At 40.8% G+C, this 27,394-nt stretch overlaps 2 protein-coding genes across 12 annotated transcripts in view; both read left to right on the top strand.

The window, feature by feature from the left end:
- Positions 1 to 7,983, top strand: part of FAM126B (family with sequence similarity 126 member B) — a 54,231-nt gene extending 46,248 nt beyond the window's left edge. For 10 of the 11 annotated variants that reach the window (XM_027678236.1, XM_027678234.1, XM_027678233.1 and 7 more), the window contains one exon: positions 70 to 7,983. In XM_027678236.1, coding sequence (XP_027534037.1) covers positions 70 to 674 — 605 coding nt within the window. In that variant the 3' untranslated portion in view covers positions 675 to 7,983. The remainder of the gene's footprint in view (positions 1 to 69) is intronic. The other variant, XM_027678240.1, reaches the window with a different exon arrangement.
- Positions 7,984 to 8,283: 300 nt separating this feature from the next.
- ORC2 (origin recognition complex subunit 2) lies at positions 8,284 to 26,229 on the top strand. Its single transcript, XM_027678225.1, has 16 exons — positions 8,284 to 8,507; positions 9,299 to 9,442; positions 9,730 to 9,816; positions 11,139 to 11,228; positions 12,528 to 12,559; positions 13,750 to 13,807; positions 14,706 to 14,890; positions 15,482 to 15,580; positions 17,179 to 17,288; positions 20,072 to 20,204; positions 20,597 to 20,693; positions 21,856 to 22,002; positions 23,128 to 23,299; positions 23,582 to 23,643; positions 24,381 to 24,499; positions 25,140 to 26,229. The coding sequence occupies exons 1-16, from the start codon at positions 8,408 to 8,410 to the stop codon at positions 25,224 to 25,226; spliced, it is 1,722 nt and encodes a 573-aa protein (XP_027534026.1). The 5' UTR covers positions 8,284 to 8,407; the 3' UTR covers positions 25,227 to 26,229.
- Positions 26,230 to 27,394: the final 1,165 nt, after the last annotated feature.

Genomic DNA, 27,394 nt, shown 5'->3' with positions numbered 1-27,394 from the left:
AACTTAAATGCATACTGTGCATTCTGATTGGTTTGGGGGATTTTTGGTTCCTTCTTTTTTTCCTAATAGATGCTGAAGGTGTAAATGGAAGAGAGGAGTCTGTGAACCTTAATGATGCTGATGAAGGATTTTCATCAGGAGCTTCCCTCAGCAGCCAACCCGCTGGGACCAAACCTGTATCCTCTGTGTCGCAGAAGGGCAGCTTAAGGAAAACAGCAAGTGGGCGTTCTTCTAAGGATAAAGAAACCTCTTCTGCAGCAAAATCCAATGAGAGCCCCCGAGATTCAGTAGCTCGAAAGCAGTACACGCACCAATCCACTGACCTGGCTGGAGACACAGTTGAGATGACACCTACTAAGAAACACCTCAGCCTGCCTGCTGGGCAGGTGGTGCCAAAAGCCAACAGCTTGAGCCTGATCAGGACCGCCAGTGCTTCCTCCAGTAAATCATTTGACTATGTGAATGGCAGTCAAGCAGGCTCCAGTGTTGGAGCTGGTACAGAGGGTTTTTCCAGTCTAGCAGCTGGCAACACCAATCGGTTTTCAACTATCAGCCTACAGGAGGACCGACTAGGCCAAGCTGGGGAAGGTAAAGATCTCCTTTCCCCAGGAGCTCCCCTAACCAAGCAGTCTCGATCTCCAAGTTTCAATATGCAGCTGATATCCCAGGTGTAACTTTGACTCCCTTCCTTAGTACTCCTTCTTTCCCCTTAATCCCCTGCAAGTTCATCCTTAGGCAAAACATGAACCATCATCCCACAGTGTGAAAATACTGACTGTTGTGATCTTGTTTGATTTGGTTTAGCTATCATACTGTATTACTGAAACAGCAATAATTCTTCCCTCACCTTCATCCTCCTTCCCCCTTGTAAACATGGTTGTGAAGCAGTATATAATGTACTGTATGCCTTTTTCCATGCCTTCCTTTCTCCTTGGGTGATGTGCAATCCATCGTAGGCTGATCAGTCCCATTTCAACACTGTGAGACTGGAGACACCGGCGGAAATGGTGAATGTGATCCCTATGAGATGATGCTTTGGCTTTGTTAAGAAATAGAAACGGGTTTGTTTTCTCGGTCTACAGTACTGCAAAGACTACTGGATCATGACTTTTCTTTCTCAGAACCAGGAGTGCCTCAGAGATTCTAGTGTGACTTTGGACCTCTCTGAGTCTGTGCAATCAATTCTGGGGAGGGGATTGTCATTGCTGCTCCTGGCTGCCTACAGCACTTTTTTCATTAAAATTAGGGTGGTTTTTTCCTGACTGCCCCCAGTCTGTCATCCCAGAAGCTTTTGATGTTCAGCAACTGAGACATGCGTATTAACAAGCTGTTTTCCCTCGGAGAGAGGATTCTAAGCTGATAATGTAGGTTACAATGCACTTCTAATGGCGTTGTAGCCATTTGTAATGTTACATGTCTTCCCCTCCAGGACACAGGGTCATTCTGCATTTAAACTAAAATTTACACAACACCATGCTGTTAAAGCTATTTGGTTTGTAAGTGGGAGGGAAACATTACTTTCCCACAAAATAATGGCTATCTCTGCTCCATTTTTGTTGTTTTTGTTGTGAGGTGCTGATCACTGAATTGAAAGGTGTATTCGGGTAAAGAGTATTTCTCAGGCTGCTTTCTTTGGTATCATGGCTGTTGGGACACCCCCACCTCTTTCAGCTGCTTTCTTAATGTCCCTGAATGCAATCATGGTGTCATTTGAGGAATCCTGCAGTCCAGACAGACCATACTCTCAAGGTGCTGTCTCAGGGATAGAGACAATAGTTTGCTAGAAACACTGAAGCTTCAATGTGAAGTGCTTTTCTAGCAATGCTGTTTGTGCAAAGGGGTACTGACAGTCCTTTTCTCCCCAGAAGGATCACACTTCATTGCCTTGGTATATATAATCCGTTGAGGTTTTTTAACTCTTATTTTAGTGGATTGGCCCTACTCTAGAAAATTTAGAACTCGTGCCATTGAGCCAAGCCTTGAATGTATATGACTGGTGTATGGGCACTGGCTGGTACTTAGAGAACACTGCTTAGAAGCACATTTCTGGTTACGTGGGAGAATATTTGTCATTCTCTCTCCATCTCTCTGTATCTCTCTTTGGATTGATAGAGAGAAAAGGGGAAAGCTCATTCTCTATGCTTGAGTCATGTATGATATCCTGGAAGTTTACAAACTGTAAACCTGCAGGAAAGTTTATGTTTTTTATGTGGGCACTTTGGTTTCACTGTCACTGTGAAGGATAAACATAAGCAGTTAAAAACAGCAGGCTGTCTTTGAATGTCTTTTGGGGTTTGGGGGTTTTTTGGAGTTGTTTTTTGTTTGTTTGTTTCGGGGGGTTTTGTGGGGGTTTTTTTGTGGGTTTGTTTTTTTTTTCTTTTGAATCTTTGTTTCAAATAGAACTTTCTTTTCAAATTTGCATTTTCATTGATATATTTGAAGGGTATTCTTATGGTTTGATGAGTCACTTTGGTAGCCTAGTCTTCATATCATACATTCATAAAGTGAATTAAATGGCGTCTGGACTGATGCAGAAATTCAGTTAAAGAGTAAATAGACTCATCAGAAAGAAAGAAAATCTTACAACTTCTAAATGGAAGTTAATCTTTAAGGACACTAGTCACACACAGATGGAACTAAGGCAAAGTGAGATTAAACTGCAAGGCTTATGTTTCTGTAAAAATGTCAAAAGCTGTATATGGTTAAACTCTTCTTTATAAAATAAAGTTTTATAGTGGGGACAATTTGTAAGTCGTGACTGAAAGTACAAAGTTTATACTTTATGGAGACCACCAAAAGGGAAATTTGCTTAAATCTTTTGGAAAGAAAAGGTCAAGAGCATCAGCTCATTTTCTAAGAGTTACTTAATTTTAGTATTTTAAAAAGTAGAGTTGTTCATTAGGAAGGTTCTCTGCTGTGTACTGTTTGCATTGTAAGCATTTCTCCAGAAGTTTTAGGACACTTAAATTGGCATCAGATCAAATTTTACAATCTTTTTTTAAAAAATATTGTTTTGTGTGGGGTCCCACACTATAAAACTATTTCAGGAAAGTGAGACAGCTTTAGTGACTTCAGATTGGGAAGTCAGTTTGAATTGGCTAAAACTTATGTCAGACTATCTCTCGAGATATTTTTACAGTTCTCGTTTTGATGTGCCTTTTGTTATGGTTTTATTCATTGTATTTTGGTTTGTTCTTGTGTATATATACCTATTCCATATCAGTCTTTTTAAAATGAGTTCAAGTTTATCCCTGGAAAAAAATTAATTTTTGCTATGGGCTGATGTGGTACATCTATAACTTCTCAAAATTACCCTTTTAGTGCAGTTGTTGGAGCTTGTTTTGTTGTTTTTCAGCCAAGTACTGTTTAATATTTATCTTACAAATTGAGTCATCACTAATATCCCCAAACCAGCTGTAGTAACAGGCTTTGCAGTGCTGTGTATCACATTTATCATTAATGCTTCTAAATGTGTCTCAAACTATGCTAAGGTGTGTCAAGACTGTAGAAAAAATTCATTCACTTAAGTTCAGTACACTTCAAAGTACTGTTGCAGAAATAAAATTAGAAGTGTCTGGGATATGAGTGGAGGGAATAATCTGCTGACTTTCTGATTACATATGTTAAATACTAAACAACATACAAAACATATTTAAATTTTCTGACACCCGTGACAAATGTTTAGACTTAAATCAAACTTCATCCTAAATTCACTCTGCTGTGTCTTCTTTTAGAACATTTGGTACTTGACATGAGGCACTAGGTTTAGATTTCTGCAGCATTTCAGTGCTGCTGCAGCATTATAAAAGAAGGACAAGAAGCAGAACACTGATTTTTTTTTTTTTTTTTAATTTTTTCCCCCCTCTGTATGTGTGCATGCATGCACATACATATAATTCTTTGGTGAGGAAGTGTGGATACTATTTTCTGATGTGTATATACACATTTAAGTAGGAAAAAATTAAATATTCTTTGATACGCATCTCAATATGCTGCCATTTTGCATTTTTGTTGGCTTTTGTAATTTTAAGAAAATACAGAATATTGGTATTGTGAACTCCAGCTTGATTATCCTTTTCTGGTGTTATTGTGAGCAGCTTTTTGTTTGAAAGATGAACCATTCTTTCATCCTGCAGACAGCAAAGTGATGAAGTAAAAATACCTATTAAAATGAATATTGCAAGATGACAGTTTAAATTGCTTTCAATTGCTAAATAGTTTTTAATTGGAAACTTCCACATCACTGTCCATTTTAAATGCAGATTTTTTTGAACACCCTTTCTGATGTGAATTTGGAGAAGCTTTTAACAGCATACTTCATTCTATAATGCTGAACATCATGTTGTATCCACTAAACATTAGATCTAGTATTTGTAGTTCACAATTCAACTATTTGTGTTGGTCTTAAATACAGCATTTTCAGCGTACTCCTGCTAGCTTTAACATATCTACAGTCATCAAAATAGTGAGAAAAAAATGTTTTCTGATGAAGTATTTATTTGCACTATTTATGAATACTGGAGTTTACTGGGACAGGGTTTTTTCTCACCATGTGAGGTTTACTTGTGTGTGAGTAGGTACATACATTTGTCACGTGTTGACAATCAATTGCCTCAACTGTGTGTATACTGTATGTAAATAGGAACATATTTTTCAAGATTAAGGGGGAAACCTGCATCTTAGTGGTGGTAAAGCTACTCTGTAGTAGGGTGACCCCAACTCTAACCGCTTTTTGTCTTCAGATACTATGTGGTTTGTTTTACTTCTTTAAAGAAGATTATTAGTGTTCTGGGAAAATTTTAGCTCCAGGGAAATTTTCCTCAATATTTAATGTACAACATGTTCAGAGAATTATATTTTGAAAAATTAATTTTGGAATAGATAATCCTATGCTATGGCTGTATTTTAACCTGAGAGTTTGAACTTGTCCTATTTTATCATGAACCAATGGCTATCTTTCTTAAGTGTTCAGCATTTTAACTTCAGTCACAAACCAGAAATTGTTGTTTATCTTGGCTTACAAATTTAAATTAATTTGAAGATTAAGAGAGAATCAAGAATAACTTTTTGAAGAAAATCATAAAAACCAAACTGTACAGTGTAGGTACTGTGCTCATAATCCCAGAGGAGGTATGGAAAATATAATGGAATATGTTTGAATTAAATATATGTACTACACACAAAAACAATACTTCTAATATTAGTAGATCTAATAATCTCATCCTTAAATTCTGAAATTCTCTCATTGCCAAAGATAATGCTACCTTGGCATGTTTAATATAGCATTAAAGCCACTAGCTAGGTCTCATTTATGACAACCACTTGTAACATCCATCAGAAGAGCACACATGGCCCCTTTATTTCAATTTCTTGTTTAGGATAATTGCAGGGCTAAAATTGCAAAGTACCACTCCTTTTCAAGCATGGTAAGCAAAGAAGCCAGATCCTCTATACTTGCATTGCATTCTTGATTTATATAATTTTTTTCAATATTTTATATTCTTTTCAGTATTTTAAATACTTTTTGTTTCTAGCATATGGGCCTTAACCTCTCTTGAGTATTTTTTAGGGTTTTTCTCCCCATGGCACTTGGATAAACTTGCTGTGGAAAGCTTTTCTGTAGGTGATTCAGGGTAACAGATCATGACATGGGTGTTGTGTTAGCAAATAAATGTATCAGTCTGTCAAAATTCGCATGTCTTTACCAATTGAAGAGCCAAAATATTTGCTCCTTCCACAGTGATGGAGGACAACGGTGAGCTGTGAACAACATGGCTTGTTCCCGAAAACAGCAGTAAGTGGATTTTGCAAGATTGATACGTATGAGGTTTTCCACACAGTCATTATGAAATTTTATTTAAAGTAAATCTCGGAACAAGATTTTTTAAAAATGTAACAACCATTTCACATAAACTTGCCTAGTAAGTTTGTCAGGTGTCAAGGCCTGTGACATTAGAAGTTTAGAAGCGAGCTGAAGAAGTATGAGTACCTTACAACTTCAAGAAAAGGATTTAGTAAAAATCTGTCCTATGTTATTTGTCTGTATTCAAGATTTAATGAAAAAAAATTCTTTCCATTATTTTATTTATTTTTCTCTAGGCTACACCTCTCCCTGATTTTTTTTTTTTAACTGTGTTCATCAGATTTTACCAAATGAATTTAAAATGGGTCCATAAATCATCCCTTCTATCATAAAGGATTAGTAAGCTATTCCTGCGAGGAGCTATTGATGGGAACAGATGTATATTAAAACTTTGTACAGTAAAACGTTGCCCTACATTTTAGCTTGTGCATGATGAGCAAAGTGATGAGATCAGGTTTTATTGACCAGTTACTTGGTTGTGAGCTCCTAGTGTTTTACAGTTGGTAAGATGTAAGCAGTTTTAGAGAAAACTGTCTTTGCGTTCTGATACAACTTTTTTAAGCATTTTAAATTTTGACTCTTGAACAGATGATTGTTAAAATGTGGTTTAGAATTCACACAGGTTTTTATTTTAGTGGGTAAAATGGTCAGGGAAGATTTCTGTTTATGAGTATGTCCTGGTAAAGTGTCTCTATGGTGCTTTGTCATGGAAACTTCCTTACAAACCAGTAGTGAATCCTTTGTGTTTGAGTCCTCATCCTCCCCAGAACTGATCACAAACAGAAAAAACCAGTGTGTGTGGAGCAACCTTTTACCTTTTGTTCTGAACAAGTACTTGGGAGTGACAGAAATACTGGCTATTGACACTGTTCTTTCTGTTCAGGCAGTTGTTGTTGTGCTAAACTTTCATGTTATTAGTTTATGAAAAATGCAAGTAGTAAAAACTTTGTGGCTTCAAGTATACAGTAGATGTGAGTTAACAATCACTCAGGATAAACCAACATGTCAAAGTATTAATAGATTCCTAGTACTGGGGTGTGTCTGTGTGTGTCAATGTGTCAGTGTTCAATGATTACTTTGAAAAAAGACAGTTTGATTGCGTTAATAACAGTAATAATAACAACAATGATTACTTTGTTACTGTTTTCTTGCAGATAGTGCATACTTGAGGGATGGATATTACTAGCTGGTTATTTATGGACAAATACCATATGATTAAATAAAACTGAGTCATTTAACATTTTTTTCATATCAAAGATTCCAGGAAAAAGCTAATAAAGATTTTTAATAATTAAATCAGCTACTCTTAATACATTTTAGATTTACTATGGTAGTTTTTATTTGCTATTAAAAACCCCAACAACTTAATTGAGGTACCCCATGCTGCATTTTTTAAATTTGTAATTCCTGTACTTGACAATGAATCTTTTGATCTGTTTTTGCCCTTGTAAGAATACAGAATTTGCTGTCAGTTTTACTAGCAAAAAGAAACATTCTGCAAGGGTTAAAAGATTATTTTCATACTTTTTTCTGTCATACCAGGTTTGTTTCTCTGAACTAGGGTTTCTGAGGATTTTTACTACTTTAGCGTTCTGTAATCTCATAGAAGAAGCATAAGCAGCACGTAGCCCACTTCTTGTGGACAGACAGGCAAGGCAAAGGACATGGATTGGTAGTGTGAGCCCCTCTTCACCAGGATATCCCTGCGTGCTGGTATGAACCCCAGACATTCGAGATTCGGTACTGGTGAAGGACTAAACCAAACAGGTTTTTAATAACCGTGACCTCTGCTGTATGATGTCCTTTAACCTGGGACCAAGGAAAATCTTCATTCTTAGTCCTGAAGAAGGCACGTATTGAAGATCATGTTATTGGTGCATGTAAGCCATTATCTTAACTGTCTTACTGAGCTGGTTCATGCTGTTGACTTGTTGAAATGTGAAATGTAGTTACTATTGACTTTGTAAATACCTGCCAGAGAAGAAATATAATTATTTTAAATCATTGTAAATAGAGATGTATAAAACTTGACACACTCTGCAATGCAGAAAAAAAATTATATATATATATAAAAATATATAAAGATGTTAAATAAATATTGTGCTGTTTCTGAACAGAAATGATTACGCTGCGAATTGCTGTTTTTTTTAAATTGTGGTTTGCAGTAGTGGGGGTGGTACGGGCCGTGAGAGGAGCTGTCCCGGCAGACGCGGAGCTTGGCGGTGAGCGCTGTGCCCGGGGCTTTCCCTCGCCCCAGCACCCCGGGCATGCGCCCCGGGGCCGCGCCTCCCCGGCGGCGGAAGTCCCGCCCTGGCGCGGGGAGCGGGCCGCGGGTTGGCCTCGGAACGGGTCGCGCACGGCGCGGCCGCTGCTCTCGGTGCCTCGGGGCGGGCGGGGCGGAGCGCTGGCTCCACGTGAGCGCGGTTCCGCCTCCTGCTGCCGCTGCCGGCGGCGCGGGGAGCGGCCGGGCCCCCGGTTCTGGCCCCGGTCCCTCCGGAGCGACGCCGTGAGGGGTGGGGTGAGGTGAGGCGAGGGGGGGCCGCCATGAGCCGCAGCGAGGGGTCGGGCGGCGTCCGCCGCCGCGTCTTGCAGGTGAAGTTCGTGCCTGACGAGGAGGTCCTGAAGCACATCGCCGACGACACAGGTAGAGCCGGCCCCGGGCAGCGCCCAGCCCGGCACCGCCCGCCGCTCCCAGGGCGCGGGGAGGAGGGTCTGAGCAGCCGCCGCGGGCCCCGGGAAAGGGGCTCTGCAGCACCCAGGTCGGGCCGCAGCAGGACGAGGCCTCCGGGGTCGTTCTCCTGCGACCGCCCCCTTCGCGGTTGGTCCCTGCCCAGCCCGGGACTGGACGGGCTGCGGGCGGGGCGGAGCGAGGCTCCACGTGGTGGGTGCTGTAGGAGAGTTTTGCTGCAGTTTTGACTACTTTTAAGGTTCGGAACCTTTGTGGAGATGCTTCAAACTTGCCAGTACAAGGCACGGAGCATCCGGATCAGACACTGCTGGTCCTACTTTGAGCAGAAGGTCAGACACACGGTCTCCAGAGGGGTCGCAGCCTAAATTCTCCCACGAGTGTTCTGACAACCTGACAGGTATTTTGTCCACTTGCTCCCCTTCACCATGAAAGATGGGGCATGGCAAGTACCGTCCCCTTTGCATGCAGTGCTGTAATGTGTGAGTCACTGTCATTTTGCCCAAACGATGGAAGCTGGTGTGTGCTGAAATGGGTGTCTTGTCCTTACGGACTGCAGGGGCCAGCATTTGTGGAGAAGGAGGGACTAATGGTTGTAGGGTCAGCTGCTGACCAGGTCTTCTTTTAGCAGGACATCTTAGCGATGTATTTGTTATAGCAGGAACTTGGTCTCTGAGTTGGGTTGCTGTGTACTACTGCAGTAGAAATCATGAAATAGCAGAAGGTTAAAGCTTTTATTGCAATCCTAGGTATCAAAGTACGGAAGGACAAGCCTCAGCCAAGTATCAATTTGAAGAGATTTGTGAAGAAACTTGGGAATATTTCAGATGATGAAGCTCAGGAGATCCTAGAAGAGAAGAACTATGTTGCTACTCTTGGAATATGTGCCCAAGGTATTAGCAGGAGAAAACGTAACACATCTGTGACTTAAGGAGATTCTTGCAGTGTCAGGGTTGTACAATGCCAGTGAAATTGCTTTTGAGGGCTGAACCAGCTCTGGCTATGGTTGTGGTAACAGGCAGAAGAGAGGATTATTATTCTAGGATTTTATTATGATATTTATTTTATAACACCTGCAGTATAAAGAGAGCCAAATAGTGAAATATTGCATTCTATATTTCTTGGGTTGGGAGTATATCAGTGATTTTAAAATAGCTGCAAGTAACATTTCTTTTTGCAGATCCAATGGGAAATGGCACAAGTGTAAGTGGTGGTGAAGTTTACTCATTTCAGACTCCCAAACGCTCCAGTAAAATGGCAGAGCTGGGTATGATTTGCTCTTTTTTCTTTCATTCTTGCTCGTCTATGGTCTTTTTTTGTGTATTCTTGCCTAAGTGATTTGTCACTTCTTTTTATGCAAAAGATATAATTGCAGTATTTCAGTACCTTTTATCAGTCTTTGAATCAGTCTTCATCAGAAACAAAAACACAGGGCTAGGACAAAGCAACGACATGGTGGGGGTAAGAAATACAGATAATAAACACATAAGAAAATACAGAAGTTTCTTAATGCTGGGAAAAAGTCTGCATGTAAGTGCCAAAGGATGGTAGGGGTTTTATTTGTGTAATTTAGGATATGAGAATATCCTCACTATGTAGCAGAGAATCAAACAAAGGCTGTATTAGCTTTGTGTGTCAGAGGATTTCTGCTCAAAGTGTCTGAGTGTGCTTGCTGGGCTAACTGTGGACTCTAAGTCCACAGTCCTGCAGAAAGTGGCAGTTCTGGACAAGATGGACTCTTTTGGTTCAAATAAGATGCTTGAGGCCTGTTGTCACTGTTTCTTCTCACTTGAGGAGTCTTTGTATGTCCAGCACCGTCTGAACTTCATTAACTTTTAGCTGTCACAGCTACTGATACATCCTACAAAGGATGATCTGAGGGAGAGGGATCATCCTACTGTATCACTATACAGAAACGGGTTTTGGTACCTCTTAGCCTCTGCTGTTTCTTGGGAAGTTGTGTGTTTCTTATCTTACACCTCCTTCTGCAGCAGAGTAGGCTTCGCTGGTACTCTCTCCTGGAGCCAACTCATTTTGAAAAGGAAGTCATACAATGCTGGACTGTTAGTCACAGTGTTGTTCCATACAATAGGCTGTTGGTCCTGCAGTGGTAGGGGCTGTTTGCAGGTTATGGGGACCTTTCATATTCAGATCAGTCCTTTGACTTCACCTTGTACTGATAAGTAGTACAAAGAGGTAAATAGTTCTTCCTGGGCAACTATGTGTTTGCTATACCTGATGCTTTACTGTGTCCAGCTGAGCAGTTTTAAAGGGCTAAGTGAGCCTGGCCAAACATCTTTCTGATTGGAAGACATGGTCTCCCAGGCAGCAAAATGTGCTTTGCCATTGCCTCAGCCATACTTGTAAAATTAATTACTGACGAGTTCAGTCTTTGAAAATCTTTACTGAGGATTACATTCACCATTAGGGTTAGAAAAAAAATGGAAGTATCTGGTGCACTTCCTGCAATAGCTAAGGAATTAATACTTAGAGAGCATTTCAAGTATATGGCTCCATGTCTGACTACCCAGATCTGGAAGTTTTGTACCTGACATGTGAAACTTCTTCCCTTTCCCCTCTTTCCTACAGCCTCTGAATTAGCCCACACACCAGAACGGAGCGTGGCACCTGATCACTCCAAGGGCCCTGAGAAGACAACAAAGACACCTCAAAGTAGCAGTAAGTCCTATGATGGTTTCAGCAACTGAAGCTGAGTGATTGGCGGTTATGTTTCTGTTGGGTTGGTAGAGTGAATGCTTGAGTGCCAGTTTCTGTCATGCCTGAGTGTTCTAGTCAGCTTAACACCATAGGCTGAACTGTTTGGTATGCATTGCCTCTGCTTCACCTGAGTGTCAGATTTCTTCTACCCTGCTGCTCTAGAGGAAGCAGGAGCTTCTTTCTCATCTACTGCTGTGACATTTAACAACTTCCTCTGCATTCAACAGAAATACTTGCACTTGAGAGAGTTGTGAGTTGGGTTTATGCGTTAAGCAGCAACTAGGTAGGAATGTGGGGGTGTTCATGTGTAAATTCACACTTTATTATATAATATTTAAGCACCCAGTGCTGCAGGGAGAAATACAGGTGGGAAAAATCAGTGCAGGTCAGCACTGGCAAGAGCACATGCCTTTGTGCTCGGAAATGGAGTCTGATGTGCCCAGGGAGAAAACATTACCTCATTTTTCCGCCTCTTTCCTCCTGCCAATGGCCTCCCAAAGCTGTGACCAGAATTAAAAGCTGCCTTCTGTGGTAATAGCATTGATTGCTGTGTGAGTCAACACAGGCAGGCAGCTGGAACAACCACAGACTCAGGACTGGAATGCAAAGAGTAAATTTATTTCCATTACCTCACTAACCACGAGTTCCCCAAGGCAACACCTGGGCAGAGGCGCACCAGTGGAGATGGTGTAGGCACCGAGTGGAGATTCAGGCACCGTTAAGTTTAGTCCAGTGCTAGAGAATCACCAGCCTGCTGTTCACACTGGTTTATCAGTGGCTTCACACATGTGTATGGTTTACCACCATGCTGTGATTTTCACTGTTTTTTGATCCTCTCTGTACCAAGACAGGGAGCTTGAGCCTCCTCATTCACTCTCCCGTTAGGGTGTCTCCAGGTCTAGCAAGCACCTATGTTATCTAGACACAGATGCTCTACTTCTCAAAGTGTACAGAGAGCCAACAGCAATATACATGGTATATGTGTTTTTCTACATTGCTACTTGAGTCTTTGCTGTCCCCAGCTGCAGTGTCACTTGAGCGTATTTGTAAATCTCTTTGCCAGTCTTCTACTTTTAACCCATTCCTCCCAACAATTGTCTTTGTTCTCTCCTTGCCTACCTGTGAGGAGCTAGAGTCAGGGAGCTGATATTCTGGTGCAGCATACCTTTGAATAGTGAATGCCTGGTTTTCTACTGGGTCACCCTGTACCACTGTTGAAAATATGCAGTACTCTGAACAATGCTGTTTCTTGTTTTTCAGAACATTCAAGTTCAAACAGAGAGCAGCTGAGGGTGAGTGATGACTTTAGCTTGCTTGGGTTTTTTTTCCCCCTACTTTTAAAACTTGAGGTGGCCAGTCATACAGTTCTGGAAAGGAAAGACCTTGAAAAGCCTAATCCAAGCACACAGGAGTAACTGAAATGAGAACCAGAGCTGCCATTAATGAGTACTATGGGGTTTGGAGTCAGTGGGCAAATAGTGGGTTTGACAGCTTAATTACCATGGATGGAAACTATTTCCTTGCATCACAAAAGTGAGGATGCTCGACAATCCCTTAATACACAGTTAAACTCATAGCTTTCCAGTTTCTCACTAAAGGAAGAAAAAACCTTAATTGTAAGGATTGCTGTTAGAACAGGAGTTCAAGAACTGTGGTCTGTTCAATTTCTTACTTTAGCATTGGTTTATAAATTGGGATAACGGGGGGATGTAAGTTGATGTTGTGTTTTGTGGTGTTACAGAGAGATACTGTCCAGAACTGCCAGTTGTGGTTATAGAGTGGAACAGTTGGCTTTCTAAAATGGTATAGCATCATACACAACTTTTCCGGGATAAGGTTCCAGGATGAGATATGCCTGAAAAAGACATGCTGTTTTGGGATGCAGTATTCACTCCGTGATGATTTCACATCCACTTTGTCAGGATCAACAGAAGTGTTTCCTAAGTGTTGCAGACTTGATCCAGTGTCCAAGTCAGGCATGTGCTTTACACATATGTAAGGAAAATGTGCTGCTACAACCTGATGAGCGCAGGCAGCTTGGGTTCCCTGTGCTGTACTTCTGGGCTTAGTATGCTGAGTGGTGTTCTGTCATTATGGTAGTTGTTTTCATAGAGGAACTTCCAAAGAACTTTCAGTAGGCAGCATGGTGTGGAAGATGACTGCTGTGGGGACCAAAGCATTTTCAGTTTGTCATTGCTTCGATTTGACTCTTCCTGAGGGACCAAGATTGGCATCTTGGTTGGAGATTTCGCAATTTTTTACCCTCCATCTCAAGACATGAGTTGAAAGAACTAAGCCCCTTTTGGAACCTGATCCTGCCTCCCTCTGAATGGCACAACAAGAACTCTCCATACTTACTGCCTCTGCTTTCCTAGTTTCATGTGGGCTGAAATGGTTTGGAAATGTAACCTGATTCCAGAGGGCTGTTTGGAGGAGAGCTATGCTTCTTCTGCTAATGCATGTTTTTCCTTTGCTGTTGCAGAGTAAAAAGAAAGAATTTGTGTCAACCACACCTTACAGGCTCAGAAAGAGGCTAGCAGGTAAGGATCAGCCTTTGCAGTCAGCTCCCACAGTCAGTGAGGCGTTGTGCTCAGGAGAGAGTGTTTTTCCTGGTGAGCTTCTGCCTGTAGTAGCAGTGTGACTGAAGCAATCTGCTTCATCCTGCAGAGAGTGTAGAAATGTCCTTATGTTGAACTTTTCCCTACAACTGATAGTTACTAAGGTAAGGGATGGAAGGGTTAAAAGCACCAAGTTGCCAAACTTCAGTAACATGATCAAAAGAGACAAAACTTCCAGTAATCTAACCTGTGCTGACACTTAAATGTGGCATAATTGCTTGAACCAGGTCATAAAACTTTTTGATGATGGCTGGGACATCCATGGTAAAGTATTCCAATAGTTATTTCAACAACTGGTTGACTATAAGTGCTCAGAATGAATGCAGAGGAGAGTTTAGCACATGGTGTTTCATCTTCTATTTCTTTTGTGTTGAGAGACCACGACTGAGCCAGATTTTGTCTGTGCTCTTCAATCAACACTGCTAACAGAGGTATTTTACAAAACCTTTTTGCAACATGTGACTTAAAAGATACTCAGCTTGCATGATTGGCATTTGGGAAAACTGATGCAGAGATTCTAAGAGAAATAGAGAATTCCATTGTCCATTTTTAGTCACTTTTCATGGTAGGATTAGGTTTCTTAGTTGGTGTCAAGGAGCAAGCTTTACTTAACAATACTTTGTGATGCTAGAACTGGGAAAGAAATGACTATGTGTGTTTGCAGTTCTGTTAAGCATTGATTTTACCTTTCTGTGAAACATAATTAGGATTCACATGCTTGAAAAACTTCTCGAAAATGCGTGTGAGAGTGCGAGATGATGCAAAATGGGTTACATGTAAGAAGCCATTCCTAACTTTTAATCGTAAATTTATGCTCTAGCTCCAGATTCCTATTTAGAAAGTGAGAGTGAATATTCTGCTTCCTGCTCAGAGGAGGAGGATGAAGAAGATCAGCAAGAAGTCAGCACTGTTTTATCAGGTCAAAAGACCCCAGCAAAAACTAAGGCTGCAGCTACGCTTCCTCCCAGAAACAGCCTAGCCAAAAAAAATAAGGAGGAAAAGACGGTGAGTGTGCAAAAATTCCAAGCTAGCAGACGCGAAGGGATGTGTAGTGACAATAAGCTGTCAGCGACCACACCTGACTGTGGAGAAGGACTACTGGACTCATTTCAAATCAAACCAGCTGGGTTGGCTTTTGCGGTACTTTTGAGCAATCCCTGTTGGACAGACATCATGTGAGCCTGTGGGCTAATCCAGTCTGTATCCTTAGCAGCTTCAGAAGGAGAAGTTCTGATGTCCATGAAGCAGGAGACCTTGTATTGATAAAGGATGAAGGAATTGATTCCTGTAGCACCAAAAGAAGCACACATTACTGTTCTGGCTTGGTGTTCAGCCTAATTGTCTTATTTCCTCCCAGCATCAGGGATCCTCATACTGCCTTAGAATTAAGTGTTATGTTCTCTCTCTCAGAATCTCTTTTCTGTCTCTGTCTTCAGGAAGGAACCATCTGACTAGGTTGGCTTTGGCAGAATGCTATTGTAAAAGCCATTTTTGCTAATATTTTCTGTCTTTCTCTTCATCCTTGTGCTATGTCTCATATTGGCCATCTTAGGGAGAGGCAGGAGGAGTGTGGCTGATCTTGCTGTCCTTTTACAGAGCAACCTGATGGAAGAATACTTTGAAGCTCACAGTAGTTCCAAAGTGCTCACTTCAGACCGAACACTGCAGAAGTTGCGGAAAAGAAGGTTGAATCAGGTACATTCACAGTGAATAACACAATTCTCGGAGCTTTTGATTTCTTTGATAAAGATTTCCCTCTTCAAAATTTCCTGATGTTGCTATTTTCGCTCTATTTCTGCTCGTTACATGCGGTGGTAACACCAATTTAGGTAGCGTTTTAAGCAGTATGTTCCCTTCCGCTACTCTGAGCAGGGACAGTGCCCAGTTGTTTGAATATGAGACAGTAGGGAAAATACAGGGAGGAGAGGTTACCAGAAGAGGTTAAAGTTTGCTTTTGAGGGAGGAGGAGAGGGAGAAGCACAATTGTAGAGACCTGTTTTAAAAATTATCACCAAAAGAGTGTTTTGTCAATGAAATTATATGGGGAATTACAAGCCGTCTTGACTATTTATGTGTAGAGGAAATAAAGAGAGCTCTTTTAATCTGAACACCACTGGATCAAGCCACTTGCAGGACCGGAACAGCTCAAAATGTTGTCACCTAGTTTGTTAGATTTGCTTTGTTCCTTTCCAGTTTCTAGTAGACAGGAATCATCTAATTGTGATGACTGAATTACTTTGTTTTTCTCACTTCTATGAGACAGTTCAAAGCAAGGAGAGGTACCCTACATAGACAGGTACCCAAGGACAGGTGCCAGGGAAGTGCGTAGAATATTTGGAGTTCTTGTGTCCATGACTGCTTTTTGTGCCCATTTATTGTTGTAAAAGATGGCATATATGCAGACTGCCTGATGCCTGCTGTTGTCTGGAATTGCTGCCCAGAGGAACACCTGTATTCTTAACAAGTTATTTTGTAACATCTCTGGAAGGAAATCAAGGCTTTCAGTGTTAAATCTACTGCTTGCTTCAAAGTAATCGAAGGCTTAGCAGTTCTGTCTCTCAGTGCTTTGTTTGTCTGATACATTGCAGCTGCCTTTCCAGCGTAAATTGTCTTCTGTTGCAAGGGAGTGGAAAGCAAAGCTGTTAAAATGGAAGAGAAAGGGAGGTCAGTGTAGATTTGATGCTACTTATGCTGCCATGCTGATTAAACATGAGCATCACAGCATACCATTAAAGCTGAATTATTCCTTTGGTTCTTGATGCTTTTGAAATAATACTTTTTCTACATTTAGCTATCAGCTGCAAATTATTTTCTTCCTGCTGTATTTCTTTTTTAAGATGATGGGGTTTTTTGAGCATTCTCTTGTAGTGACAAACATCTGAACCTTTGCTAAGCATATTGCTAAGCCTTTGCTCCCATTAGCAGGGATGTGATATTGGCACCTTCCTGGTGCAGTGCTTGGGGCTGTGTAAGCTCTGAGTGTGCCTGTTATTCCTGTAGTGGTTTTCCCATACTTGGCAGAAAGACAGAAAACACAGTGTGATATCTGCTCTAGTCCTCCTCTGGCTGTCATTTCACATAATAGGTTTACCTAATCTCTGTTTTGTGTCTCCAGTAGCAAAACTGTGCTTAGGGGGTCTTCATGGAAAAAAGAAACAACCACAAATTGAGTGCACTGACAATGAAAACTATTCTCCCTTGCTAGAAAGCATACTAGAGGGTGTTTTTAAGGACTCCAGATATGCCTTGTTTCTTCTCTGCTTTGAATGACTGTCATCTCTTTCTCAACATAGGAAACACTGCGTGATCTTCTGACAAAAGCTCCCATTGCCTATGCTGCTGAAATTAAAGAACTTAACCAGCAACATGAATCCTTGTTTTCCAAGTGGATGCTGCAGTTACAGTAAGTATACAATGAGAATCACTGAATAAGCCTATTAAAAAGGCACTGCCAGTAAACTTACCCTTAGTCAACAATATCCTGTGGGTGAATTAAGGAGCGACTTCTTTTCTTATGATTGATTGCTTAAATTTAAAAGTAGGTGACATTAATGTAGTTCAGTGCTTCCTGCAGACCAAATCATATCTGACTAACTCCTTAAACTGAATGCCTGAAGTGCAGTGACATTGCATTCTACCCGGCTAGTTTGCCTGTGCCTCTCTAAACCAATCTAGAGGGCATTCAGAAACAGGGAACATAATAATTAGAAATATTTAGATGATGAGATGATGAGTAAAGTGTCCTTTGTGAGGAATTGGTTTTGCTTACAGCAACGAGCTGGTAGTGAGTAGCCCACCACCAATTTCTTCAGTCTCTGGCTATCTCCAGTGGTGTAGCACTTAACTTCGAATACCTGTAGTACCTAATTATCTGGGCACATAGAAACCTTAATGCTTTTGGAAACATTGGAACTATAAATTTTATTTGAGTTTGTGTGTTTCTTCATGGTGAGGAGGAAAGAGTGAACATTCAGGAAAGCAAATGGAACTATAGAGAGCTGTGAGATTCTGAAGTGCCTTAGAGAAGGCAGACCACCAGCTCTGAAGTTAAGTGCTGAGGCTGGAGCCACTATTGGTGAGGAGAAAGCCCCTTGAAAGCTTTGCAAGGGAGTGGAGTATAATGAAATCTGTGGTCCATGGGGAGTGACAAAGCGTGTGAAAAAGACATAGGCTGTGAAAATTGGAGAGTTGCAAGAGGAGGAGTTCTCCGTGACTCGGTGATCTGGGCAAATGGTTAGAGATGAATGTGGCAGAGCAGAAGGAACAAATCCTTAGATGGTGCTGAAGGCAGTGACAGCTGTTGAACACCTTACCTTTGCCCAGTACTTTTTGAGTAACCTGATAAACTTCTTTCTGGTCAAGATGATGCTTTTCGTGCTTCTCAAAACTAAACAAAGCTTTGTGATTCCTGTGATGACCTACCCTTAAGAGTAAGGAAGCTCTTAAGATTCAAAAATACTCATTGGTCAAAAGGAACAACAAAAATCAGAGCATCCACAAACAATCAGAGAGTTTTATTAGTACATTACTCACATGGCATGAAAATTGGTATGTTAGTCCCTGACTTACTGTACAGGCATATGGCAGTGGGTTCTGGATAAAGGGGTAGGGTAGAAGGGAAAAGAGAAATTAAAGAGGCTGATTAAAAAGGGAGATTAAAGAATTAAAGAAAAAAGAGAGGAAAAGAAAAAGTAAAAGAGAGAAAAAGGGATCATCAGCATTTGCTCCGGCATCGATGTGGCTGATGGGATGCCAGTCCTGGTCTCTGCCCCGACCCAGCTGAGGGGATGCCAATCCTGGTTTCAGCATTGATCCACCTGATAAGCAACGATCCAGCTGCATCGGTCCGGCTGATGACATGTCTGGGGTTTGAGGGCACCACCTGGGCTTGGGGGGTACCTTTTAATGCACAGGTTTGTCACTTTCTATGCTAATTAGTTATGCACAGTCTGTTCTTTTAGGCCTTTCTGGAAGTGGGTCAAAGGGCTTCAGGGGTCTTTTGTAGTTCCAATCCCACCTTATAGTCCACATCCACTTCCTGCCAGTCATTCCTGCACTTGCACTGTACTGTGTTGTGGTTCAGAAAAGTGCTGCCCTGTCTCCACCTAACCCCTTTTTTCCAGCCAAAACTTGCTCTTCCTCACGGTGTGTTAATACCAATAATCCTTCATTATTATCAACAATTCTTGTCTGTTATTATTAACAGTCCTTGGTTGGCTTCACAGCCATCTGGTTATCAATGTTTGAGACATACACATTAGCCAGTTACCTTCTGGGAACTGAGACCTCAAAATTATTTCACTTCAGACCACTGCTTATAGGGTCACAAGAGAGTGGGCTTCAGGCATAGTAATTTTTTCATCCTGGCCGCAATTTGAGTCAGTAACTTTCTTTGAAGGTTCAGCAACCAAAATATTATTCCACTGGGGTTGTTATTCAGGCAAGAAAAATAAGTTTCCAAGGCTGCTTGTTAAAAAACATGTGCTCATTAGACACCACCAGTTCCTGGGATCAGACAGTGTTTCTGATAAGTTGGAGAGGGGCTTAGTCCAGGTGCAATTTGTCAAGATCAAGGCCTAATGAGCATTTCTCAGATCATGGGGAAGCCTGAGAGAGGAGCGGATGTGACTAAAGTCAGTTTCTCTGGGATTCTGCAGTTCCCTACCATATTCTCTTTGTGCTTTCCTGCCTCTCTTTCTGTGGAACAATTAGGATAAGAAATATATGAGAATAGAGTAATTTTGCTTTGAAATTGCGCCTGTGGATCAGAGTGGAAAATCAGCATGAAGGCTTGCTTTTTTCCTTGTAATTGCTGTGACCCATGGTAAACATTTAATATAACCACTGGTGAGGAGATACATGTGAGTGCTGGTTACATTTGTAACCTGAAGTTTTAGATGTACTATCATGCTCTTAGTCAATACCATTTTCTTACATAAATGTTTTGCTGCATTTGTGAGCCTCTAGGCTGTTAAAAGGCTTCTTTTAGTAGAATGCACACACCACATTTCAGATTCCTTGCAGCTCATCTTATTTATCAGCTGTCAGCTGAAGGTAACAAAGCTGACAAAACGTGAAAGTTTTTAGAGGCAAGATTGCAGTGGATCATTTTGCTTAATATATGTATGAACCTAAAACCAGACTTGTACTTTTTTGATTCAGTGTATTTTGCTCACTTTTCTGCAGCTTGGGTTTCAATATCGTGCTGTATGGACTGGGCTCAAAGCGTGATTTGTTGGAGAAGTTTCGTACGTCTCTGCTCCAGGATTCTGTTCACCTTGTGGTTAATGGATACTTCCCCAGCATCACTGTGAGATCCGTAAGTGTGGGAAAAGCTTATGGCTTGTGTAATCACCCTGTTTTACAGATACCTCTTAAGTCTTTCAATGTAAAATATTAAGGAAGCCTGCTGCATCCTATAGCAGCAGGCTCTTGAATGAAGAGCAGTTCCTCTCTCTCTTAAAGAAATTATCCCATGCATTTTCCAAGGAATTGCAGTAATTCCCATCATTACTAGATGCTCGTCACTCTGAAGCCTTATTTTATGTCACTGTTTTGAAAAGAGGTAGAATTTTTTTGTTAATGTTGACTGTTTTGGGGATTTGATGGTAACAATTGGATTACCTCCCACATGAGAGTCAAGGGCAGTTTCAGATTTTCTGCACTTCAGTGCCAAATCCCTTCATAAGGGACGCCTGTTTTCTTTTTCAGATTCTCAGCTTCATCACAGAGGAGGTATTGGATCATATAGGAACCTTCCGCAGCCCCCTTGACCAACTTGAATTCATTACTAAAAGGTTTAAAGAAGGTAAAACGACTAATTTATACATTAAAATGTTAGAGTTTACTTGCTGTTAGGGGGCCATTTCTTTCCTCATAGTTTTCATATGTGCAGTCACAGTTTCTTAGTGTATTATAACTGGTATACTTCCTTGCTTGTAATTTATGCAACATATATGAAAACATATGCACCAGAAATATATGTGTGCATGATCCCAAGCTGTTACCTCAGTCAGTGTTTTACAGCAGGACAGCAGTGTCAAAAAGCAGGTTAGAATTGGTTTCAAAAGGAAAATTAAACAGGTATTCCCACATGGAATGCTTGCTTGAAATACTTTTGAACATCTCTTTTACTGCTTTTATATACATATTATATACATTGCCATGGAATCTTATTTGTGCATGGCATTAGTGTTTCAGTGTTTATATTTTGTTTTGCATCATTACCCATCATTTCTGATGGGACTAAGTGAAAAGACTGGTGAACAGCAGTATGCACCTTGATGTACATAAATCAAGTACACTACAGCTGATATGACTGGGAATCTGAGGAACCTTTGGTTTTCATTGGCAGATAAGTATCTATTCATTTGCACAAACACTGGTTGTAGTTCCAGAATTGTTTCTGGACAGAGGAAACAGCTGTTCCTTGGGATAAATACAGCAGCAAGAAACTATCTGGAAATTTTAACATCTGCCATTTGCATTATCCAGGCTAGGTCTTTGTAACTTTCTTTCAGGACTCAGTGGGAAAAATTTCCAATGAAGTTAATATGTTTTGGATCCAACCCTTAATAGATCAATAGAATCTATTAACCCTTAATAGATTAATAGAATAAAATTAATGCCCTTAATGCATGAGTTGCAAAGAAATGCATAGCTAAAAGGGCAATTCACGGTAAACCTGTGACCAAGTGGAAAGTGGGTTATAACAGAAAAGCTTAAACTGAAAAAAAGAACTGTAGCTGTGATGACAACTGTGATACAGTAAATTGAGAAAAAGCCTTTTAGGTACTCAGAAAAACCAAGTGTGGGATCAAAGTAAGCTGTACAAGGAAAGTGATTTGATATTGGAGTGATATATATGGAGCCTGATGGAGTAGACTTGTCCTGTGCTGCACTGGGAATGGGAAACCAGCTTGTGTGCGGTTTCTTTGATTGGTTCTCTGCTTTTTCTTCTGACCTTGCAGATTCATCTTTAGAGCTCTATGTCCTCATTCATAACCTGGACAGCCAGATGTTGAGAGGAGAAAGAAGTCAGCAGATCCTTGCACAGCTGTCATCTCTGCCCAGCGTTTACCTCATTGCCTCTATTGATCACATCAATGCTCCTCTCAGTGAGTTCCCTGATCTAGCAAAGAGAAGAATCTGCATTCTGCTTTGGGGCTGCTGTTTCATAACCTCGTGTATTACTGTTGATTTGTAGAACAGTTCTGTTGATGTGTGTATAATCCCCATTGGGACTGTGGTGGTACTGAACCAAACCTGTATAAAGATACTGAGAAATAATACTGATAATAATATACAAATAGATTCCAAGCTTCTGGCACCCTTTGATTTTAGGGATTTACTGAACTAGAAATTGGATGTTATGTCTGTCGTTGCAACTAAACAATTTTGTATCGGCCAGTGTTGTGGGCAGAACAGAAGCTTCAGACAAAGTTGATTAGAGAAGCCCTCCCCCTGAGCCATGAGGTGCAGAAAGGACCCCCTCTGCTTTCTAAACTCCTCCTCAGAGAGGAGTCTAGGTGTGGCTGGACCCAATCTTAGTGCCAGACTTAGTAGACGGTTTATGTCTAAAAGATTATATAGGTGTAATTGAACTTTGTCTCACAGGATTAAGGATGGCAAACTAAATACATAAATAAATGTTTTTTTTTTAAATTAGGATGATGATTAGACTAAAAGATCTTAATCAGAATAATTTACTACAGAGTATAGGTGGCTATAACTACTAGTACAGTGCACTATTTTTGAAGGAATATTGAAGCATTTATATTTAAGCTAGCAAAAACAATTATTAAGTAGAGATTGTTACTTACCCCATACCAACAGCTGTGGGCAAATCTCTTTAGTTCAGCCTTGAGAAGTAACTTCAAGGAGCATCCCCACTCAAGGAAGGAATTTCCACACACTCTGAGAAGGGTATTGTTCAAGCTGGTTTATCCCCACTCTGGGCAGAGCATCCAGCTGCAGCTGGTTGCACACTGTTGATTCTGGAAGGATTTACAGTCTATCTATGAAACTGGTATGGAAAAAGGATGCATGCAAATGCTTTGTTGAAGAGAAATTTGTCTTGCTGGAACAGCAAGTATCTGGGTCTATGTACTGTGAATTTCACAAGCACGCATAGTTTCCTCAGTCCTACAGTAGAACTATGTACATTTTAATGTTGCTTATTTAACACCTTAGAAAAGATAAATCTCCCAGTTTTGTCTGCTTGCTCTTTTCTCTCTGTCTAGTGTGGGATCAGGCAAAGCTGAGTCTCTATAACTGGCTTTGGTATGAAACAACCACATTTAGTCCTTACGTCGAAGAAACATCTTATGAGAATTCGCTTTTAGTACAGCAGTCTGGATCTTTGGCTTTGAGCTCCCTCACACATGTCCTGCGCAGTCTCACTCCCAATGCCAGGTAAGACAGTCTTACACTTCGTAGTAGCGCTTGCTGAGGACACAGTCCTTACAATCCATGTTCTCTGACAACAGGGTTGAAGATGAAGATAGTAGGACCTGGGTTCCGGTTGAGTGGTTACTTTGAATGAACAGCATTTGGATAGCAAACCTTATCCAGTGATGAGATTCACAACTAGGTCTTTGTGCATAAGGGCAAATCAATTCATATTTTCTAAAGGTGAGGTTTTCGGGTTGTTTTTCAATTACTATTTTGATTTTCTCCTTTCCTTCTTTCACTTAGGGGGATATTCAGATTGCTTGCTCAGTACCAGCTGGAGAAGAAGGACAACCCATCTTACCCAGGTAAGTGCCCACCTTTGCTCATCTATTTGGGGTGCTGCCATTCACAGCAGCCCTGGCTTTTGGTATGCAGGTTACATCTCCAGCAACAGAAGTGCTACAACAGTCTACAACAGCTCAGTGTCTTTCTAAGTGGTATTGTGTCTGACTCTGACAGGAAATCAATAGACTGGCTGGTTCTGAAGGATCTGCTCTCACTGTTGTCTGCTTTGATTCTTAGACATGACTGAGACCATTCATGGGGGGCTGTGGAGTTAAAAAAAATTAAAATGAAGTCTATGAATTTGCATAACTTGCACTTAAAGGACCAGGGAAAGATAGGTTTTTTTTCCCATGCCGCTCCTATCTAGGTGACTTCTGATGTATCCCTGCTATACATGTGGAATATTCTGTCACCATCTGTAACAGGTGCTGCAGTGGATATAAATAACTTGTTAATGGTAAAGAAAGTAAGATAGAGGAGTTGGAAATTAGAGAGATTAACCTTGTTGGAAAGTGCATTTAAAGTGCTGTTAAAATTCCATTAGGCAACAGTGTGACTGGAATGTTAATTCAGTGGTTTTCTGTTAATTACTAAAATATTAGCTTGGATGTATACTTGAAAGAGGTGATGTTACTGTAGGCACTGTAGTCTGAGCCAAAGCAAGGCTTTCAGGCAGAGAAAATATATGGTATTAGACCTGGAATACTGACAATCTTACCACTTTCCATTTCTTGTTCTTGACTTTTTCTGTCTCCAGGGCTGTCTTTCCAAGACTTTTACCAGCAATGTCGGGAGGCTTTCCTTGTGAACAGCGACCTGACACTCAGGGCACAGCTGACAGAATTCAGGGACCACAAGCTCATCCGGACCAAACGGGTGAGTTGAGGGAAGAATATAATTCTGGATTTTACTTTAAATCACTTTAATAATAATAATAATAAAATAATAATAATAATAAAACCACTTTAAATAAAAAAGATGCTTAATTGCTACTAAGTGAGGCTGTATTGTTTTAAACACCTAGGAACTAGCAAGGGGCTGAAATTCTGTAACTGCAGCTCTTTCCATGCCTCCAATTTGTCAACACCCTTTACATGCTGTAAAAATGCAGTGTGCTTTGGTTACTCAGCAACCTACATGTCTCTTCTTCCTGAAGACTGTGAGAAATAATGGACTGTGGAGCCTGCCAGTCTGCTGCCAATAGTTACCTCTATTTTCACAAGAAAAGAATGCAGACTCATCCTAATAATGAGGCAGCAGTACTAGATATGGTGAGCTGTGTAGTGTCAGACTAGCACAACACACAAGAGGATTTATCATATACTGACTTTTCTCAGTATTTGTGCATTTCCAGAATTGCTCTAGTGAAATATTTCTGGTTTTTAGTAAAGTAGTCCTTCAGGATGCTGGCCAGCTCTCGTCCAGACTGCAGATAAATGCTAGCATTGCAGTGCTGTCTGGTGGCTTGCCTTGTCCTGTACACTGGTGTTAACAGAATATGTCTGTCTGTTCTCAGGGAGCTGATGGTGTGGAATACTTATTAATTCCTGTGGATGACAGTACCTTGACCGACTTCTTAGAGAATCAGGATGAAGATGTGTAATGTCTCTGTGTTCTCAAAAGCATCTATGGGAAATGCTCTTAAGGGCTGCTGGAGAGGGGCCTATACTCAGATCTCTCTTCCTCCAACCCCACGGCTGCTGGACTGAAAAGTGTTAATTCTGATGAGCCATGCTCATTGTTCAGGTGGTTTGGAATGATGACTTCTGTAAGCACAGCATCTCTTGTGCTGTAGTTGGATTTGTCTGCTTTGTCTCTTAGCTCAGATAATGCCACCTTCATATCTGTGCAGCCAATCTTACAGCCAGAAAAGCAAACTCAGTAAGACTGTGCCTTCTGCTCTCTACCTCACCAGACATGAGGGTTTGATTGGAGCAATGTACTTGGGAAGTGCAAGTCACAAGATGGTCACGGCTTTAGTTTGTACTAGTGGTGCAACTTTTGTCAACTGAGTGCTTTTCAGTACTCCTTTACCATTTAGACAAAGCTAGCTTCCAGTGTATGAAGAAGCCAAGATGTAAAATGCGAGGAGACCTGCCTTGATTGCATGAGGAAAGGAGAATACTAGTGGGTTTGGGATGCTGTGGGTAATTTACTAAATTCTGGCAATAGAACTGAAGGACTTGCCCCAAGCCTACATCCTTTTATAAGAAGATTTAGATGATCTAAATTGTGATAGGCTCAAGTCATTACCTGCTATTTTCCAAGGTGCAATCCAGAAATATGAAAAGGCTGTGAAGCTTTTTTGTTTATTTTTTTAAAGCTTGATTGTATATTTGTATTTTTTACATCAGGAGTGTCCATTGATCGTGAAGGAGGCCTTAAATGCCACTTATAAGCTCTCCCTTTTTTTAAGCCCTTAGGAGGTTGGGAGACCGCTTTTTTTTTTCTCAGTTATGTGGGAGGAAGCTCTATAGTTCCATCAATTGTATTCTGCCAGCCAGACACTTCAGGGATTCTGTATGTTTAACATTTGGTAGCCCTGTTACAGCTCAGTGTTGTAATAGTTCAGACTATCAAATAAAGTACTTTATTAATTTTCATTAGCTTGTCTTGTCTTCCACAATCTTATTATGATATAGAAAGATAGAGATCCTTGTGGCAATTGTGCAAAAGCCTCATTTTCATTACTATGTCAAATATCTGAGCAAATCCTCATACAGTGGGCAGAAGATTTCAAACTAGTTAGTAAAAATACTTTACATCGTTTCTTATAAGGTATCAAAATTAAGAATGGTTTGCCTGCATTTTAATACCACTATATAGCTTTTGAAGAGAACCAAAACATCCCATGGAGTAATAGTTACCTCATCTGCCCCTCACAGGAGCAACAGAGAGGTACAGCCAGACTTTTGTTTGTATTAGAAAAATCAGGGCATCTGCTTATCCCACTATCAACTTGATTCTTCATATAGGTCCTTATTAGCTTTGCTGGAGAGACTGATGGGAAAATTAATATGTGCCAGAAGAACTTTCAAGCTTCTTTCCCCAGAATGTTTTTCAACTAATATTTTCTTTTGGTAGCACTTGCATCTGCATTTTACAGGCTGCAATTTCAAAACTTTGCAAAAAGCATCAGATCCTGCCTATCACTACTTAGGCTACTGTCACAGTCACTAAAAGCCACTAAACTGGGATCAAGGTGTTGTGACTTAGCCAAGTCCTGTAAGTTGGGTGTAGAGTTAAAGAACAAGAACTCTGCCACTGGAAGGGATTTCTTGGACAAACTGTAAACTGTAGCTAAGCAGCAACCACATCATGTTTTTCAGTCCTTTGATTCTCTCCACAGTTCCTGTGAAACTCAAGATTTCATTTATATTCTGAGTGCGTGTGGAAGACACCACCTAATGTGTTTCCAGATAGTGATACCATGGTACATTTTCAGTGCAATTCTGTCTGGTTTTTTAGATGTGAAATGTACTTCAAGGACATGCTATAATCACCCTGAGTTCAGAACTACCCACAAACAGTTTTGGTAGACTACCAGATGCCCATACGGGCCAGGAGAAGGACTGCAGGAGATACCACACAGCTGCTAAGGAGGTGGTTAAGTTTGTATCAGTTTTTGGCTGCTGCTAATTCTGAGATGCAAGCTAAAGAAAGATACCTTAACTTGTGAGTTTTGTGTTAAAAGTATTTTATCTGATTTCATGCCGTTTCTGGACAGTTAGCCCATCTCTGCATTCATTTTAGGTCTCTTGTGTTCTGTGT

Source organism: Neopelma chrysocephalum, unplaced genomic scaffold, assembly GCF_003984885.1.
Source record: "Neopelma chrysocephalum unplaced genomic scaffold, ASM398488v2 Primary Assembly neopelma1_44, whole genome shotgun sequence".
Classification (NCBI taxonomy): domain Eukaryota; kingdom Metazoa; phylum Chordata; class Aves; order Passeriformes; family Pipridae; genus Neopelma; species Neopelma chrysocephalum.
This window is presented reverse-complemented; position numbering and strand designations above follow the sequence as displayed.

Bases quoted from the DNA above. Each gene is read 5' to 3' on its own strand.
- ORC2 (XM_027678225.1), top strand. From the start codon at position 8,408: ATGAGCCGCAGCGAGGGGTCGGGCGGCGTCCGCCGCCGCGTCTTGCAG. The intron at 11,229-12,527 runs GTAAGTCCTATG...CTTGTTTTTCAG, and splicing joins AAAGACACCTCAAAGTAGCA to AACATTCAAGTTCAAACAGA. The intron at 20,205-20,596 runs GTAAGTGTGGGA...TTTCTTTTTCAG, and splicing joins CCAGCATCACTGTGAGATCC to ATTCTCAGCTTCATCACAGA.